This window comes from Fundulus heteroclitus, chromosome 7, assembly GCF_011125445.2.
Source record: "Fundulus heteroclitus isolate FHET01 chromosome 7, MU-UCD_Fhet_4.1, whole genome shotgun sequence".
Classification (NCBI taxonomy): domain Eukaryota; kingdom Metazoa; phylum Chordata; class Actinopteri; order Cyprinodontiformes; family Fundulidae; genus Fundulus; species Fundulus heteroclitus.
This window is the reverse complement of record NC_046367.1, coordinates 28,597,929-28,616,676: the sequence shown is the minus strand read 5'-3', so window position 1 is coordinate 28,616,676 and position 18,748 is coordinate 28,597,929. Positions and strand designations below refer to the sequence as shown.

The window sequence follows — 18,748 nt, the reverse complement described above, 5'->3', positions numbered from 1 at the left end:
CTTTTCAGTAATATTGTAATTTGTTGAATACGACTGTGCACCAACGGTGTCAATAAATGTAGTTTAGTTTAGTTTTTTTGGTTTATTCCAAGCCAGTAGAAAAACAAGTACAGTACAATATGGAAATATAATGTACTACAGAATACAGAGGAGAAAAAATAACTTGGAAAGGAGTGGGATGTGTAGGGCACTGCATGCATAATGTCAGATGATGAGATGGTTAGCATCCAGGAATAATACCAACCTAAGCAGTATGTTTTACAAATTAAAAACTATAACATATGCATGTAAACAATTTTGAAGATGGGATAATGTTATTTAAATATCAGAAATTTACGGATCGTGATAAATCACGTTTTTGTTAGATTGGAAGGGAACAGTTTTTAAAACAGGTGACAAACTTAAAGTAAATGTTGCTACCCCAGGAAAGACTGTCCATATCACACTATAAAGCAAATAAGCCTGAAAGCTATCGAAATAACGAACGCTATCTTTAAAAATCAGACAAAGTAAACTTGAGTTGCCTTTAAAGAGTTCCTATAATTAATGCTTAGTTGTCCTCTTAGGAAAATGAACATTAATATCCTTACTGAACCGTGTAACTTACCGCGCTTTCTCTCTTTTCAGTGTATAGGTTGACAAACCACTGTAACCATGGTAACTGTCATCGCTTCCCTCACTGGTCATTTCAAGCGTACGTGCCTCCTCGGAAACGCCCCCGTGCCGCGCCACGACCAATCACGAGTGCGCTTCGGTTCCCACACTCCCACTTACGTCATGCCTGCTCGCTGTGCCTGGGACTGCTGCTGGAAAGCAGGGAAGGGGTTGTCTCTCCTTCTCATCGAGTATGGACTCGAGTTTCGTTCTTCCACACGCATGGGAGTAAGCGACTGGACTTTACAGATGAAGTTACGGATTTCCACGTAGGTCCGAGCCGCAGCTCAGCCCAGCGCAGCAACTGTCCTCCAAAGGTATGCCAATTGCTCTTTTTCGTTGCTTTTTTCCCCCCTCGTCGCATCGGCAATTGCGGGGTAATTTAGGAGGGTAGAGCATCTCTGCTGCGCGGGGGAAGAAGCAAAAGGGGTAGCAGGCAGCTGCTACAACTCTGAAAGTCTTGGAGAAAATCAAAAGGCAGCGCTTTGTGTGCGTGTGAAAGAGGGGATAAGCTATTTTAAAGCTTCTTCTCGGCAGGAAACAATCCAATTCCCCGATAATCTTCTTTGGACCGTCTCCTCGCGGACAGCGCACACCTTTCCTCGCGCTGTGTCTTCAACGCTGCTGCGAAAACTTAGCCCAGATAGCGCAAAGAAAGCGGGTTCTGCGCCAGTTTCCTCCACTTTTGCTTCGCGACCATGCCCCTGTAACCTTGCTTTAGGGAGCGTTAAAGTAAAAGCCAGGTGAGTTTTAGGAAGTGTGGAAATCTCAGGAATGCAAGTTCGCAGAGAGGCGGGGATCCTAATTCCTCCTGCCACCCCCTCCCTGCTAGATTGACTTTACCTTTTAACTCCCACGTTTTACTCGCTACGTTCAGGCTACGCCATATTTAATTACCCTAATCTGCATTTTTTTTTTTTTTTTTTTTTTTTTTTTTACCCAGGGGCGTTTCTTCAGTCTCCCGTTGCTCTGCGCTGTGCAGAAAACCGACCTTTTAAGATAATGGACTTTGTTTGCCACCGTGACTGCTCAGGGAAAAAGTCTAATTACCTAACCTAATGCATGTAGGTGTAGCCTGCTTACCGCGGCCCTAATTGGGTAATTGTCTCAAATCTCATGCTATTCACCTAAGGGTTATAGTCTTAGAAAAGGATGCCACGTTCATAGGATTATTTATTTGTTTATTTATTTTGCCACTTAATGAGCTCAGTTGCTTTGGTAGCCACTGTTCAACTAAGTCTTCATCCGCTCACAAACTTTATGAATAACATGTATATAGAAAAGGTATCTTAATAAACAAGTGGTTTATTTTGCAAGAGCATGAAGAGTTTTCCAAGTCATCATAGATGTAGTTAGAAAATGAAGAAATTAACAGAATTTTAAAATCTAAAGTCCCGGGGGTTATTTACTGTCCTAATTTTACAAATCTTTAAGCCACAAAATTTGTAGTTTTTAACCCAAGGTTACGCTTTTATCTTTTACGCTTTCTTATATTGCATCGAAAGTCGCTACAAATGCTGTAGCGTGCAAAATATATCGAGTGACTACTGTGATCTTAATGTCAATAAGTGCAAGGTGGCAAAAACCACTACTTGGACACAGCATTTGGAGGGCTCCGGTATTTCAGCGGCAATGCATTACAATTCCTCTTTGCAGTAGTGGCCACCTGGATCCACCTTCATCGCCCATCACTGATCCAGAACTTAGAGACCAACACCAGGAAGCTCAAGGAGAGTGCTGGAGACATGGGGATGAGAGAAGTGAATGAGAGTAATGAGGAAACGTGAGCTAGTCTTAGTCGACGTCGTTATCGCTATGTCTTTTTCCCCCCTAGTATTCTGCATCTCCAGTCCTCTGATTGTGACTTTTTTCAGTGGTAGGAATAAATATCACTGGACTTGACTTCTAATAGTTTATTCAACCAAAAGGTCAAGGTTGTTACCAGGAAATTGTATCGTTTCTCTGCAGAAAGCAGCAACTGCCTACATTGTGGCATGCAGCAAAAAAGGCACTGGTGTCTAGGTGGGTTTGAAAAGCATCTGTGATGGGCGGCACTCCTTTAGCTGCCACAACATTACGCTGTGTGTTTTACACTAAACAGGGGTACGAAAAAATGGGAATTTCTTATTCCTTGTAATCGAAGGAAAGCGTAGGGGCTTTCAGTCAACCAGCTGACCTGCAGCAACATGTAGGGGAGGGGGGTAGCACTGTGCTGTTTCTGTCTACGGTCACTGACATTTTCTCCCGACATCACATTGAAATGACTTTAACCCGCAGGGCTGGTGGGATGGGAAGTTTTCAACTCCCCCACGTTTCTCAAGGTATACCTCCATGCCTGGAACTGTTCCATGTCTACTCATTAGTAAATGATATATTATAAAGACAAATGTTAACTTGTTCCACACAAATTTGATATAAGCCTGATTAAATTACTTTAATTAGTCATTGTGTTTACAAAAAGGATTGATTAGATTTGGTTTGTATTATGGGACACAAGGGTCAGGCAGCACTAAATACATTGTTGAGTTTTTAATTGATTCTTTAGCATTAATACGTTGTCCATAAATCCTGGTTAGGAAGCAATCTGTCTACGGTTGTTGGGGTATTTGGTGCCAAAGTAATAAATCAATAAATAAAGCTAAAAAGCTTTAAAAAGTCATGAATTTTCAGAATGGACGCTCGCTTATTTAAGGACAATTTCCCAAAGAAAATTGATGTTGCCATTATTTGAGCTGAGTGCAGCAACTTTGCATAGTCATTAGAGATGTTTAATTTGCATAAAAGCTGTTAAAAGGGAAAACATTTTGTATTTTTTTCGGTAACCAGAACTGCTCCCACACAAAAGTTTCCTTATTTCAAGCTTCAGCTGACTTTCCCTCAGCTCCATGTTCTATCTCTCCTTTTTCTTTTTTTCTTCTTCCTTTTGTCAGCCACATATTTCAAGGCGTCTCACTTCAGAAGTTTTAACAACGGCTTTTAACAAGCTTCTGTTGACATTAACATCCATGGGTTTAGTTGAAAAGAAGATATCACAGCTGTGGGAATATGTTTTTTTTTTTTTTTACTATTTATTTAAGTGAATAATGTAAGCTCAATTAAGTGGAGGCCGTTTCTTGCTTTTTTTTTTTTCTGTCTTCCAACAAACGGTAAAACCCCTCCTATTAAACAAAGAATAAAGCGTTTTAATAAAACAGCAACAGCTGGAAAAGCAACGCAGTCCCACTTCATTTTCCAGCTTTAAACGGTTTAAAAGAACGTCAACGTCATTTAAATGCTCGGGCTAATGAGGGCTCTTCATTTCGATAATGATTCAGAGTCCTTATCTCCTTACTCCTACTGTCGCATGAAAGGCAACGTTGTCTCAGCTTTCTGCTGTTGTCCTGCAGGAGTGGACGGGTTATCCGCATGCCCCACGGACGGGGGCCCACTGTGGAAGTGGGCTTTCTGGCAACGGCGGAGGCTGGGATGGTCCGCTGTCTCTTGCAGTCATCTTCCCTTCCCCTCTCCCCGTCAGAAGCACAGATTCTCAGTGAGACCCTCCCCTCGTGATTCGCGTTACTGCACCGCTTACACACAGCCTCACAGCTGACAACTATCAGGGGCGGTTTTCTTTGGAAACCAAACGCCAAGGCCGAGTCAGACTGCTCCACAGTCTTTTGTCGTTTTGCAGTGTTTTTTTGTTTTTTGCTTTTTTTATTGTCATTTTCAGAGGTATTCCTGTCCAGCATGATCTAGGTTACTTTGTCACACTCCCTCTTGTTCGTTGCTCTTCTCTGACGAATGTCTGATTTGTTCGGAGAGCAACGTGAAGTGCTTCTGCTAGCGCCGTTACGTGCTTGGGAAAAGTATTGTTTGTATAAAGAACAACCAGCAGACAAAACCACAACTACACCAAAGGTCGCCGGTGTGATTATTTGACCCAGACTTCACGGTGAGTTCTTTTTAATGGAAACTGACAAGAGCTGAATAGCTTGGTAATCTTTGGCAGGTCTGTGATCCTTATGCCCTCAATTTTGGCTAAACATCAAGGCTTAATCCTTCAGCCCCACATTGCGTGTCAGATTTCCTTTTTTAAGCTACAATCAAAAAGACCCCCCCCCCCCTCTCTCTCCCTTTCCCCCCATTTTTTTTTTTTTTTTTTTTTTTTTTGGAAAGGGAAAGTATTTTCACTCCCCACCTCATAGCCTGTAAGCTTGGAAACAAAATGGTGAGTTTCTTTTGTGTCTGTGCTGGAATATTAACCCTTTTCCCCCCTTTGCTATTCAAGAGAAATTCAGTGTGAACCCTTAAAACCCCAGTTTTTGCTACATCTATTGTTATATCAGTGTATCAGCAAAACTATGGACACACCATGGGGATACAGTGTGCATCTAAATTATTTAAACTGTAAAATGAAAGATTATTTATTTAATAACCATAATCATTGCATCATATGTTCCAATGAAATTTGTCCCCAGCATATAACCCATCCCTTAGGGAGCAATTTGGGTTAATGGGCTCGACACACAGGGAGCAACGTCAATCCCTCTCCGTTCATTTCCTATGGAACTTAGGCGATGAGGCTCCTTCGGCCAAGCAAATGGCGAAATTCGTGCACGTGAAATTTTGAGCTCCCACGCGTAGACGTGCACACGCGGACTTGCAATGCGACACAAGAAAGTTGAGCAATGTTCAACCTTTGTCGCCGTCGCTCGGCACTGAAGCCCCACGGATCAGCACTGCACTGCAGCCATTTATCTGGATCAGCAGCGAGGTGCACCCTTAAAATGACGATATCCCCCATGCTGTGTCCTTGTCTGTAACATAGGATGAACCTGGTTGTATTTTTCTTTTGTAGAGTAGACACAAAAGCAAGATTTCAGTCAATTCCAGAAATATGCTCCGACTCTTCATCCTTGTCGGTCACGGACTGCTTTGAAAATATCAAAAGCCCTCCGATTTCATAACCAGTAAAATTTCTGTGAAACAAGCAATTCAACAGCACGATTTGGGTCTTTACCGCAGTGGCGATAAACGCCATTAGTCGCTTTCGTTTGTCGCTCCCCGCGTGTCGAGCCTATAAAGGGTCTCGGTCAGGGACCCAGGGCAGCAGCCTGTGGGATTCGAACCTGGGAACTTGCAGCCTCCCTGCTCTAACCACAAGGTCACCGATCTCCTTTAAATTTTTGGGTAAACTCTGGAAATCATGTTTAACATATTTATGACACGGTTATACATTTCCACCTTTTACTTATGTTCACTTTGATGATAATGGCTTACAGGTAAACCCAAAGTATTGTTAATCCTTATAGAAAATGACCTAAGGCCAGGTTTTTAGTGCAGGAATGTATGTTCATGTACTGTTCGGTATAAGGACCTGGTTGGAGCTCCATTCACATAAATTATTGCATCAATGTGGTGATGGTCTTTTGGTACTGCTGACGTTACAGGGGAATACGGGTTGCTTTGATAGCCTTCAGCTTGTCAGCATTTTTGGATGTGCTGACCCAAAGCTTCCTCTTGGCAACACAGCATAGATTCTGGTGTTTAAAAAGTACAGGTATACCATGGTCATTGAAGCATCTTTCAGTAGTTTTGGTAGGGTGGGCTAGTGCCAAGTCCTGCTGGAAAAATGAAATCAGAATCTTCATAAAGCGTGTCAGTAGAGGGAAGCATGAAGTGCCCTAAAACTTTCTGGTAGATGGCTGCAGTGACTTTGGACCTGAAAAAGATACAGTGCATCTACACAAATGATCAATGAAACTTCATACCGGGCCTCAAGCAACTTAGATTCTGTGCCTGCTCACTCTTCCTCTAAACTTCACGACCTTGATTTGTAAATGAGATACAAAAGTTAATTCCATCTAAAAAGGGATTTTGGAGCGCTGAGCAACAGTCCAGTTTTTTTCCCCTCCCCTAATGTTGCTGGTTCAGGAGTGGCTTTACCCAGGGAATGAGACTGTTCTGGATAGAGATGCTAGGGCTGGAAGATAATTCAGTAACAATATATATCGATCGATGGACGTGTGGCGCGATAGGAAAAAATAGGGTCGATAAAAGTTCGATAGAGAGTTTTCCTTCCTTCCTTTCAGCCTATCATATTAGTTGACGCTACAGTCACTACTTACTCTCAACCAATCGTAATCGCGGACCCAGGCACGCCGTCACAAAGCGCCGCCCTCTCAAACCACAACACAGAGCCCGTGAATATGTCGCAGCAAGGAGCGGCGGAGGAAACGGTCCCAAAACGGGGTTTTACTAGTTCGCCAGTCTGACAGAAATAAACCACAGTGATTTGTAAAACTTGCAAGGAACCGGTAAAAACAAAGTCTGGTAACGTAACCAACTTGTTTCATCACGTGTCACACACACATGTCAAACTATATGATTTTTAATCGAATTTCTGTAATAAATTAACTTTTCAATGCTATTCTAATTTATTAAGATGCATCTGTATATGAAATGGGGAGGTATGAAAAACCGTATTACAGCAGCAGCTAAAAGACATTTTCCTGATGGTTTGCAGAATAATGGAGAGATGTCTGGGCGATGTTTGTGTGCATTTATCTTGTCTAAGAAGTTGGCTGAGCAACTTTGTTATATAGCTTTCGTGGGAAGAAGATGACTGATCACAGAACAGTAGCAGAAGCAATCAACCCAGTGAGCACATACATTCATCATAACTCACATAAATCACTTTTTGTGATGAAATCCAGCAAATATAGGTTCTTTCCATTCCACATTGTGGTTTGGTTCGAAAGCCTTCATCTGGTCTCCCCTGAGCTAAAACCACATGTAGTAAAGTGAGGAATCTCCATAGTTATATCCATCGGCTATAATGTGAAAACATTCTTTTCTTAAATTCTAACAAGCTATACTTTAGCTTCAGCAATGTGCTATTAAAACTGTTCCAAGCAATTAACTTTGGTTTTTCTAAGGTCTTTTGACTGTGTCAGGAAAAGAGACCAAATTTGCTCCAATAAATTAAACAGCCATGACTCATCAATATGTCACAGTTAGACATGCTTTGGCAAGTGTGGGCATTAAGCCTTGACATGCGTGGCTGCAGGCCGATTGTTGATCCAGCTGGATATGTAGATGGGAAGAGTCCCAGATTTTTATGCTCTGCTTAGATTCCTGATAGCTAAAGATAATACAGAGCCCAGAGCATGTCAGCGTTTTTCAGAGATTAGAGGCACAATAGAATTTTGTCCAGTAAAACAGCCCCCCCATTGATCTGACATGCTGAGTCTGAGCCACGGACGCTCGTCTCTGCTGATGTGAACGGCGGCAGTGGAAGGACACGTTGGGCGAGCAGCTAAATGTTTGAACGGCTCTGTGTGTATCTCAACCCGTCTGCCTCAGCAGGGGAGCTTGCTTAACTTTTCAACTTACGCTTCACATTATTTCCCCAGGCAAAAGGTAGTTTTTTTTTACTAGTGGTTAAAGGAGGGGTGCTGTTAGGGCTATAACACACCAGATTCGATTTGACGTCCGAACCCACTGTCCAGTCGAGGTGGACCAGGGGTCTTCTTCTGCCAGACAGGAAGTGAGACAAAGTAAAACACAAAATTTGGGCAAAATTTTACTGTAAAATCTTCTGTTCACAACGTAAACAGTATGTTTACGATGTGAACAGTATAAACTCCCATGGCAGGAGCAGAAAAGTACGGGAAAAAAGCGAGGCGCCGATCTTCTTTGAGTTTGATCGGGCAGCGACTGCAGCTTTGTGATTGCTGCCACACCGACTAGTGTTTCTGCTGTTGAGATTTCCGGTATATATGATCTTGCGTGAATACTCGATGTTGCAAGTCCGGTGGTCCTCGGAGGGAGCCGCTAGTCAGAGTCTGCGCGTTTTGAAGGAAATCTAATCGGAGGGCATAACGGTGTAATTTCAGCATAATTTTTTAAAACTTTCAGCGTAACGGCCCGTCATGCTGCAATGCGCTGGCTAAACCCTGAGTCCACCGGTGTCGGTGTTTTAGTCAGAGTTTGGCTCGTCAGGATGCAACATTCTGATACCAAAACTAAAAAAACAACAACAAACTTGATGCTGTGTCATTTTTGAGACTGCAGCAACATTGTTTGAAGACAGTTGTCGGTTGTCAGAGCAAGGCATATCAATTACCGTATGAAAATATTTCCTGCCACCTTTATTGTCATGCAGTAGACAAGATGACACTTTTGTTTAACCCTTTTATCGAAATATGTACCTTTTTAATTCAGCTGGGCAGTATATATTTTTGATAATTCTTTTTTCGTTTTGTTTCTGTGTGCTTCCATTTGCCTATAAATGTCCTGCTTGTCCAGTGAGGGACAAATAAAGGATTATTCTAAGGTTGTTTTTTTTCCCCTGATCTGGTCTATAGGGATGTATTTTGCAGCAGCCTTGTTCAGTTTGTGTTCCTGGTAATTATGTATCATATTTTCTCTGGTGATCAGCTACAGTTGACAAGGGTAGGTTGCTACCAGCTCTGACTAGTTTCTGGTCTAATTGTCATCTCTAGCCTGGGTCCACTGTTAATTAACCTTTACTCGTTTTATTAATAGCCACTTTAGCCGCAAATTCCTCTGCAACTAAAGAAGAGGAGCAAGACTCTGATTATGACAACCCTAGTCAGGGCATGATAACATTTCCCCGTGTCATTCTGGTGACCACACACCTTGTGCTAATAACTTAGTACATGTCCATGTGCAGGATTTACATGCCTCACCTGTTTGCATAACAGATTCACTTTTTAAATGTCAAGGCATTTAAATGACTGCAACAAAGTCAAATTACCTCAGAAAAAAGGTGGATTTCTTGACTTTGAATATGAGCAAATGAATTCAGTCCAAGCACGTGGCATTTAAAGTGACATTTTATAGATTGCTAAGCTTTACATTCTGCTGGACAGTTTAAATGTGAATGTGGGATGCATTTTTATCGAAGCTTATAGCGTAGCTGTTGTCGCCTTTGTCTAAAGTGACACGGGGAGAGATCAAGGCAAGAAAACCTGCAGCCTTAGAGAACTGGTTCCTTCACTTTGCAAGTCTAGGCTGTGTAGGAAAGAAATAAGTTTGAATAACTTGCAACAAATGCGACAAAAATGATGTCCAGGTCCCATTAGATTGGCGAAAAAGCTCTGATGTTTTACTTGGCACCATCTTTTAGGGTGTTCGCCCTCATCCTAGCAAAAGCCTGGGTATAAAGCTCGACCTCGATCTACGTGCTTCAGTAGCCTTGAGTAATGTCAAGTGTTTTTCATTTTAGGGTGGACTTTAATTCTTCGGTTAGGTAGAGCTGTATTAAACTATATTAAAGCGCATAAATAAATCATTTTCATAAGCTATCACAAATCAGCCTGAAGGACGATTCATTCAGGGATCTCTTTCACAAATTTAAAGAAGACATTGAAGATTTTTTTCTCAGAATTAACATTTATTTGACATTGATGAGGAATAATCAAACTACAGCTAAGAATGAGAAAAATGGATGGGAACTGGTAATCAACTTACTGAAGAATTATATTTATTATTAATAAAACTGTATTTACTTCCACGGTTCTGCCACTTCAGTCCCTTTCTCGACTGAAGGGAAAGTCTGATTTTGCCACAGGTCACACTAAACAACACAAGCTGTACTGGTGACACTTTATTTATGTGTCTATTAGATTCGATTTTTTGGAAATGTATTTCTTTTCGATAACTTCTCGATGAAATTGGTGTAAGAAAATAAACCGACTCTAGAGCCAGGCAATATGGACAAAAAAATGTACGATGATGTATTTTTCTGTATTGAATGGTTTTAAAAATTAACACAATAAAGTTTTACATTTAAACTCTAGTTCCTTAGAAAGTGTCTGTTTCAATTACGAACTTCAAATACAATTCAGTGACATTAGAAACGTTCTAAAACATAAATACAATTGTCAGACTGAACTGAATTCCCTAAACATTTGCAGGACTGTCTGGATTAATAGTGGTGCATTCTCAATTAATAGTATGTTTAGGGCAAATCACATTCGTAGTAGTATTTCAAAGTGTAAAATAAAATAGTAGTTTGAATCAATTACTTAAGTTTTTTAATAAACCCAGACAACAATACAATTAATGTTCACATTGTTGTTTGCAAACTGTTCTCCGTCTTATAAAAAGGCTCAAACTTTTTGGGAGCCTTTTGAGGGGGTCACTTTTGACCCCCAGGCAGGATGAGGGGGTCAAAAGTGACCCCCTCATCCTGCCTCTTGTGCCACATCTATTATCAATCTCATCTTATTATTTTATACCCTACTTTTAATCATTGCTATTGACATTTTCAGTTTCTCGAAAAAAATATTGGAATTGTTCTGTTGGACAGGAGAAATCTACACTACCTTGAGCTGTTTTTCTGTCATACACATAAGTAACAGAGAAGCTTTTTTTTTTAAAATATTTGTATATTGCTTAAAATATACATTCAACTTAACTTTGCCATGAGTTTATGTAATGCAGTTCATGTTGTTTTTCTGTGTCCATGCAGACTGGATACCCTCATTTGGTTTAAATGGGAGTTCTAAATCTTTGGAGCTATTTCTGGTTCAAATTTCCACTTAAGATTTCGTATCTAAATGTCTTTGCAGGATTCAAAGGATCATTCTCAAACCAGCAGTTGGGACATTTCTGATAAAAACATATTCCTCAAAAAAATGAAATGTATCTAGCTTGTGCGAATATACATACGTCTTCCCTTTCAGGAATAAGGGTGTTCTTGAGCTCTGATATTCTTAGTGATATGAGGGCCGGCTTTTTGCTTGAAACATTTAAGGGATCTGCATGATAAAACTGCAGAGTACAAGATTGAACGTGTGAAGAAGAATGCTTAATACAATTTTATGTCTTCTTTCTCTGAGGTTAAATAACAGTAATTTCAGACATCTCTGGAGGAGCAGCTCTGATTAGAAAAAAAAAGGTGAAAATATCAGATTCCTGCTAACACTTTTGTTACTAAGCATCTCATTTTTAATAATGCAGCTCCACAACAATTTAATTGGGTGTGATAAAGAACTGGCAAACTTGACCTTATGGTGTAAAATATTAATTATAAAGTTATGAAAATGGTATGATCACTCTTTCTACACATTTAAGCTTCACCACACTGTTGCTGATTCAGACGGTGTCAGGGAGATCATGGCACACCACCGGTTGGGTTCATTTTTATGTCTTTGTGGTGCCGTTATGAGCTGCTTGCTTATTTAAATGAACAGCAGCACAGCCATAACCACAGGTTGTCTAATCTGACGATCTGGGCATTGAGTAGACAGCGCCGATGTAAATGAGTTTTTAGAAAGAACACCCGGAGGGCTCCAGTTTCTTGCTTGTTTTGTTTGTTTTTGCCTTATCAGATCCACTGAGCATCAATGCAAAACAGCACCTAAAATGGACAGGGCATTTGCCAAGTGTTAAAACAGCTAACTGGAGATGTTGTGCCAGAAAATATAATAATCCATTAAAATAACAAAACCCCCAGTAAATGCCTGGTCTGGTCTACAGTGAACGTCTGGTTATTTGTGTTCTTCCATTTTCGTGACATGTCTGAAGAACGGGGAGTTCTCTTTCCCTCCTTGTTCTCCACGTTTACAAAAGTTCAGGAGTACATGTCTCGTCCTCACAAAAGAATTCAGTCTCGCAATCTTGATAATTTATCACTATTGTCTTTAAATAGTTGTCTCAGTACGCTAAACAACTCTTTTACAAGACTTAAAGTCGCAAGACCGGAGTGTATTTGTACAGATGTCCGGTCTGGTGAGTGTCATGAACGAAAAGGCGTTCCTTTGCCAAGAAATAAATGTTATTTTAGCATCTCAGTGCAGAAAGACTAAAAGGATTTCCCCCCAAAATATCCCAGAGCTTTGTTATAATGGCTTTTCCCAGCCTTTCTGCCACACATTTATAAACCCGTATTTTACACATGGGTGTGGCCATGATACAATAACAACATACCTATTCAAAACTTTATTTTGGATTGTTTCCCCCACTTCTCAGTAAATCCTTCTCTTCTGTAGAGCTGGAGCTGCTGGATTGAGACGAGCTTTCCACCTCCTAAACACACACATTTAACAAAGCTCCCTTGTCTGCAGGCAGACACATCAAATTAAAAGTTTTAGGCTTTTCTTGGCTTTCGTGGTTTTATGGCGAGTATTTTCAAAATAGGCCCAAATGGAAGCAAATAGTTCAAGCTTTTTTTTTTTAATCAATGGGCAGCATTTAAAGGTAGAGGGAAGTGATTTTGCCAGTTTGTTGACTGAGAGCGTTAGTCACAGGGAGGAAATTAAGGTATTCGGTTTGTTATTAAGTGCAAGGCCAAAATTATTATTTACCGTTCTATTAGAACTGCTACGATTATAATCAGATTCTGTGCAAAACATGAATTATTTAGGGTGACCAAAGACGAGCTAGGCATAGGCTGCTTGGAGATTTTCTCTACTTGTTGTGGACATGCTCATTTTTAAAACAAAATTGTGAAAAGGTTTTACAGCTTTTGTAGCTTTCCAAACATAGTTTTAAGGCAGTGTTAAACTTTAATTCTAATAGCAGGTGGAGACATTTGGTTTTCTGACCATACAAAATATTTTCAAACAATCAAATTTGTGTTCTTTTGGGCAAGGAAAAGTGCTTATGAAGCAGCTGGTTGTCACTGTTCAGCAACAGGTTGGGGAGGGTCCCCATACAGCTTCATATAATCGGGAAAAAGCTCCAGTCACAGTTCAGTATTGTATTGATATTGCCTGCTGTTTGAATATACGAATGGCTCTCATCGGTTCAATAGTTAACTGTAGGGGAAGATTCTTTTTTATTTATTTATTTCCTTTAAAGAAATGTAAAATGTGGTAAAAAAAAATCCAAACATGCATCACCACTAACTTATTGTATATGAAAAATGTTTGACACAGCAGGTGTAGTGCAGAGGTTCAATAAAACACTGAATAAGCACACGTTTGCTGAACTATTAAATTAGTCTAAATGAAGAACAACTCAAACCAGGATCAAAATACGTGTGACAACAGTCTTGCAGCACATCTTTTAACAAACGAATAATTTTCTTTTAATGACTTCCGCGAATGCACACAACCCAATCTAATACTATAATTCCCTATTAGGGAGCCTCACTGCTGCAGTTTCTTGCGGTTTGGCGTTGTGACTGTACGCGGAAGTGCATCAGGCTATTAAACGTATTTAACTAACAATGTGCGACAGGATGAAGCATGTCTGCCTGGCTCAATCTGGGATTCTATTTAAGGGATTTGCATGCAATCAGAATAATTCATGTCTCACTCTGTCACAGCATATTGCTGCGGGTGCCGCGTCGGTAACAGCTGACGAGACTTACGTTGAGCCGCTCCGCTCCACCGTTAGGTGACCTACTGTTGGGAGGAAATAATTTCAGAGGCAAATCGTCTCTGTTGGGATTTGTTTGCGGAAAGATACACCGCTGCACAGTGCAAACATAGACGGTTAGGGAGCGCTGTCATCTTTCCAACGTCCTCTTTTGAGTAAACATTCCTTCCTATTGTGTACATTAGTGTGTTCGGATGCAGACTGGTACAGTGCAGTGGAAGGGTGTTTGCCCTTAACAGATTTCTTTTCTTTTTGCCTTTGTTTCAGATGAACAGATTAATTTTCAGTATCAGTCAAAGATAACCTGTAAAAACAAGAAGCTGTCATTAAATATTGACTTCATCCATTAAGAGAACAAAAGCTAACCAAATAGCACAATGTGAAAACATATTCTACTAGCCAAACACTGACATACAATAAAGCAGTAAATTAGATAAATCTGGCAACATGAAGTGGGTGAGAAGATCTCAACAAGCAACACATGATTGAACGATCTACTTAAATTCAAGAAGATGTGAGAAGCATTTGCTAACATCGTCTGAAAAGGCTCACACAACTCTTTATACGGCTTTGAGACTTCAGTAAATCACTGTGAGGTCCATTGTTCGCCAACAGAGAAAATGTGGAACAACTGATGCAGCAGATCACAATGAAACCTTAGAACATTTAATACACTGTTCTTGATTTAACAATAAATAGTCCAAAATGGCCTCCAAAGGAGGATAGAATCATTGCTGACCCTAAAGAACCCTAAGGCCTACATAAGATTTGGCCAGATAACAGCTCGGTGATCCCAAAGAGTTTTTGGGAAATTATTCTGTGGACTAGCGAGACAAATGTGGAACCTTTTTAAAAGGCGTGGGCTCCTTTACACCCGGCGTAAAACTAACACAGCATTTCAGAACAACGTCTTACTAAAACCATGGTGGCACCGTGATGGCCCGGGGCTGTTGTGCTTCCTCAGAACCAGCAGGGCTTGCTGTAATTAATGAAACCATGAATTCATCTCTATAAAGCAGAAAATCCTTTTTGGAGTCGGTGAGCTTAAGCACATCTGCGTTACGCAGCAGGACAATCCAAAGCACATCTGGAGCGCCGCCTCTGAACGGCTCAAAAAAACATAAGTTTTTTTTTTTGAGTGGCCAAGCAGAGCTTTGGGCTTTATTCCGATTGAGATGCCGAGGCCTGACCCTTAACAGTCGGTTCATTCTCGGATACCCTTCTTTGTGATTGTATCAAAACAATTCAACAACAAAGAGATGGACAAAATCCCTGTGATGTAAAGACGCAAGGGCAGTTATCAGAAACACTTAAAGACTCAACCTGCCATTAGGTTGAGGGGCCAATTTGTTTGTATAGCTTTTGTCGCTTTCATAACAGAAACAATATTTTAGGCAGGTTTAGTTGGAGCATCTGTCTGATGTTAATGATCGGTTAATGATCTGAAACCAAAACTCAGAAACAGAAGAAATCCGTAAGGCTTGCGGAGTGACTGTTTCCTGCTAACCGGGGCCATGCCCCACCCTGTGGACACATGCTCAGATAGGCCTCAGGTTATTGCAACACTCGTGGGCGTGAGGTTCAGCGTGGGAGATAAGCACGGGTGCAGTATCTTGTGGCTTCATTTAGCCTCCTCTCGTTATTGAGAAAGAGGTGATGATGCTGAGGAGCGTTGTCACCGCAGCCGCACAGGCTCTCGTGTCTCTCCCCGTTGATTCCTAGATCGACAAGGATCATAATGACAGGTAGGTGTTTATTTAAAGGAGACTTTTTTTTTTCGGCTTACAGGACAAGCTCTGGGTAATCATTGATAGAGTGGTTGTGTGTACGTCTCCGACTGTTTCTAGTCTCAGCATTCCTTTTGCGTTCGGGTGTGTCAGGCTCCTGTTTCTTTGATTGTTTCTCTGCCAGCAATTCCACCACGTGCTTTGATAAATTATCACCCTCCTTAGAGGAAATTTGCGTAGGTTCGTTGCTCATGAAAAGACTCAATATTGTGTTACGTGCTGCTTTTTTTTTTTTTAACTCCTTCCTGGCTATCTGTTTGGACGTGCTCAGCATAGGGTTGCCAAAATTGTTTCAGAGTTTTTTTGTGTTTTGCCTGCAAACATTACTGCTCATCTGAATGATCCCCTTTTTTAGCATATTTGTTTTGTTTAGTGGCCGCAGTAGGTTACAGTTCATCTTAGTAAACTGCTTTGGGACCAAAGTTGTTACTGTTATCAGGGAAGTCAATACACTGTTTTGAAAGGAGTGATTATTTGCTGTGGGAGACTGTTGCTGCTGCTGAGAGTATATTTCTCCCAAATATTCTTTTGATGACATATAAGGCTGCTTAGTCACTATAAATAGCTCTAAGGAGCAGTCATAAAAGCATCTGCGTCTTTCATAAAAATTAAAACCAGGCCACTTTTTGCTCTCAATTTAACTTAACTCTTTTATACACCCCTATAGTTTAGGGACTAATGTGTTGACGGTTTAAAGCTTAAGATACTCCAAAAAACTAATTTCAGCTTCTCCGCCTGGGACATTTTAAAGCCAGGGTAAACTAATAAGTCAGCCAAAGAGACCGGCACAGCTACAGATACCACGTTTAACAAACTTTGTGAATGAAAATATGCCAAAACAAAACCTCTTACTCAGAATTCACCCAACATCCGTTGTACACCTTTTTTTTTAAGCTACATTGTAAAAGTCAATAGATACTTTGCCAGTGCAGAGATACTTTTTCTTTCTCCCAAGCAGGGGCTGCAAAAACAAACTAACATTGCGCTGTTATTGCTACATTGGTTAGGATTTGTTGCTATTTGCTCTTGATGCATATTCTGGGCAGAATGTTTTTCTTTGCATGTTGTCTGAGAAATATGAAATGGATGTGCTGCAGTAGGAGATACGGATACCTATGAAGACATCCTGGGAGTTCTACACCTTAGTTCTTGTGACGTATGAGATGACCCTCCCAATGAGAACTTTGTTCTTGAGGTGAACGGACTAATTTCTTTGTTCTTTTGGAGTACTTATTGGCCGTCAGTCCCAGCTGGTAAACTTATTTTACCATTTCTAACAGCGATTAATAAAATATGAGCCAAAAATACTGCTGGTGATTTTGAACTTGGTTGGCCAGGCCAGCTGGTCAGATCCTCAAAAATCTAAACCTTTTCCGATCAATGAGAAGACCATAAGAAGAACAAACAGGTCGTGCTGACAACACTCTTTGATATGGAAGTTGTAACTGAGAGAAGAAGAATCACTGTTGGCTATTTTCAGGATTATTAGTGTTTTGAATGAAGTCCAGCGATATCTAAAGGTCTTTAAAAGATCGTTCAGACTGTGAGTGAACGAAGGAGAGCCATGCTAATATTTAACATAAGACTCAGTTTAAACTTTTGTCTCTATAATCATTCTTCTTTGATTAAAAATAGTAAAACTCAGTTTAAGTGTGGCTGCACTATCACACAACTTATTCTGGAGGAAGAGGTACATACAAAGGCTAATAGAGTCTAACATTTTGATGTAATCGTGATTTCCTAAATAGACTGCGCTGCCATTGGCATCCTAGAGATTTGGACATGGTTACTTATTTAAAAACAATCCCAACATGTCCAGAGTAGTTGCAAACTTCCTTCATTGTTAAAATGAATGTGTTAAACTAATGTTTATTTTGGTATTTCCTTCTCTGAGATGTTCGTTTAAACTTTTGCTGATCATCATTATCACATTATTAAGGCTCGGTCCATGTTGGCTCATAGTTTTTGGTAACAAAAGTAAGTCTTTTTTTCTTTTGGCGCATTAGCTAGTGCTGCAAAATACTACAAATCACTGTAGCAGATTTAGCATAAATGTAAACTTTGTTAAAATCCAAAATGACTCATGTAGAAATCCATATCAGACCTTTGGGTCCAATTTCCAATCTCCCGATATTTTGTAATAAAAAATATTATGAAGTTGACATTAGCATGGTTAACATTACATCTGAATTCTTATGAATGAAAACCCTAGTTTTAGCTTTGAAATTTCAAAAGTCGGCCAAGGTTTCTAAATAGAATATGTTCCATATGTATCCCAGATGAAGCTGAAATCTCTAAAAGATGGCAATTTTTCTAAAGTTGAGTGTTCCTCACTCTCTGGCAGCTTCCACTCTGAGAAAGGTTGTGGTCACATGGTGTTTTTTAGTTATGGAAAATAATCCGATTTTGGAGTTTCTAACCAGCTTGTCACAATTCAGACCTGAGAGAGCAAAAAAAAAAAATCTTTCTCCTCTGGACAGTAGCCATGTCTGTGCTAATCTTCATAGATGCACTAATTGGCATGTTATTATGCTTAAAGTGCTGTGTTTTTTCTTTTGAGTATCACTGGTAGATTTAGCCAGTTAAACAGCCTTTCATTGTTTTAAACGTCCTAACCCTACAAAAAATGTCACAAATTTTTACATTTTTGCTTGACTCCTGAATGTTAACTAGGAACACCCACTTCAGATAGTCTTTGATTTATCATATAATGCGTTAATGTTCTGTCATAGAAAAGCTACATTAACAGCACTGCTATAAATGCTAACACACATATAAAGATTCATAATGTGGAAAAAATTGTGTTGGTAATAATGTTTAGAAAATGCTTTTAGGGAGGTTTTCCATCTTGAAGTTTCAGTTTTCAAACTCGTTCCTAGCGTACATTTCTCTCTTTAACTTTATGTCAAAGACTTTACATTCAGGTGTACATGATGTACATGTGTTTTTAACAGGTTTGTTTTCGTTCTGTT

The 18,748-nt window shown here is 40.1% G+C and overlaps 2 protein-coding genes across 8 annotated transcripts in view; one reads left to right on the top strand and one right to left on the bottom strand.

Annotated features, from left to right (window-relative positions):
- Nucleotides 1-857, bottom strand: part of LOC105934157 (coiled-coil domain-containing protein 148) — a 53,652-nt gene extending 52,795 nt beyond the window's left edge. Inside the window, exon 1 of one of the 2 annotated variants that reach the window (XM_021322307.2) lies at nt 775-857. The gene's annotated coding sequence lies outside the window, so the exon portion shown is untranslated. Of the gene's footprint in view, nt 1-607; nt 755-774 lie in introns of those variants that run through there. The other variant, XM_036139426.1, reaches the window with a different exon arrangement.
- LOC105934177 (plakophilin-4) overlaps nt 855-18,748 on the top strand; it is a 117,723-nt gene continuing 99,829 nt past the window's right edge. For 3 of the 6 annotated variants that reach the window (XM_036139417.1, XM_036139422.1, XM_036139421.1), the window contains exon 1: nt 15,599-15,734. In XM_036139417.1, the coding sequence (XP_035995310.1) occupies nt 15,728-15,734 (7 nt within the window). In that variant the 5' untranslated portion in view covers nt 15,599-15,727. Of the gene's footprint in view, nt 972-15,597; nt 15,735-18,748 lie in introns of those variants that run through there. The other 3 variants (XM_036139419.1, XM_036139418.1, XM_036139423.1) reach the window with 3 other exon arrangements.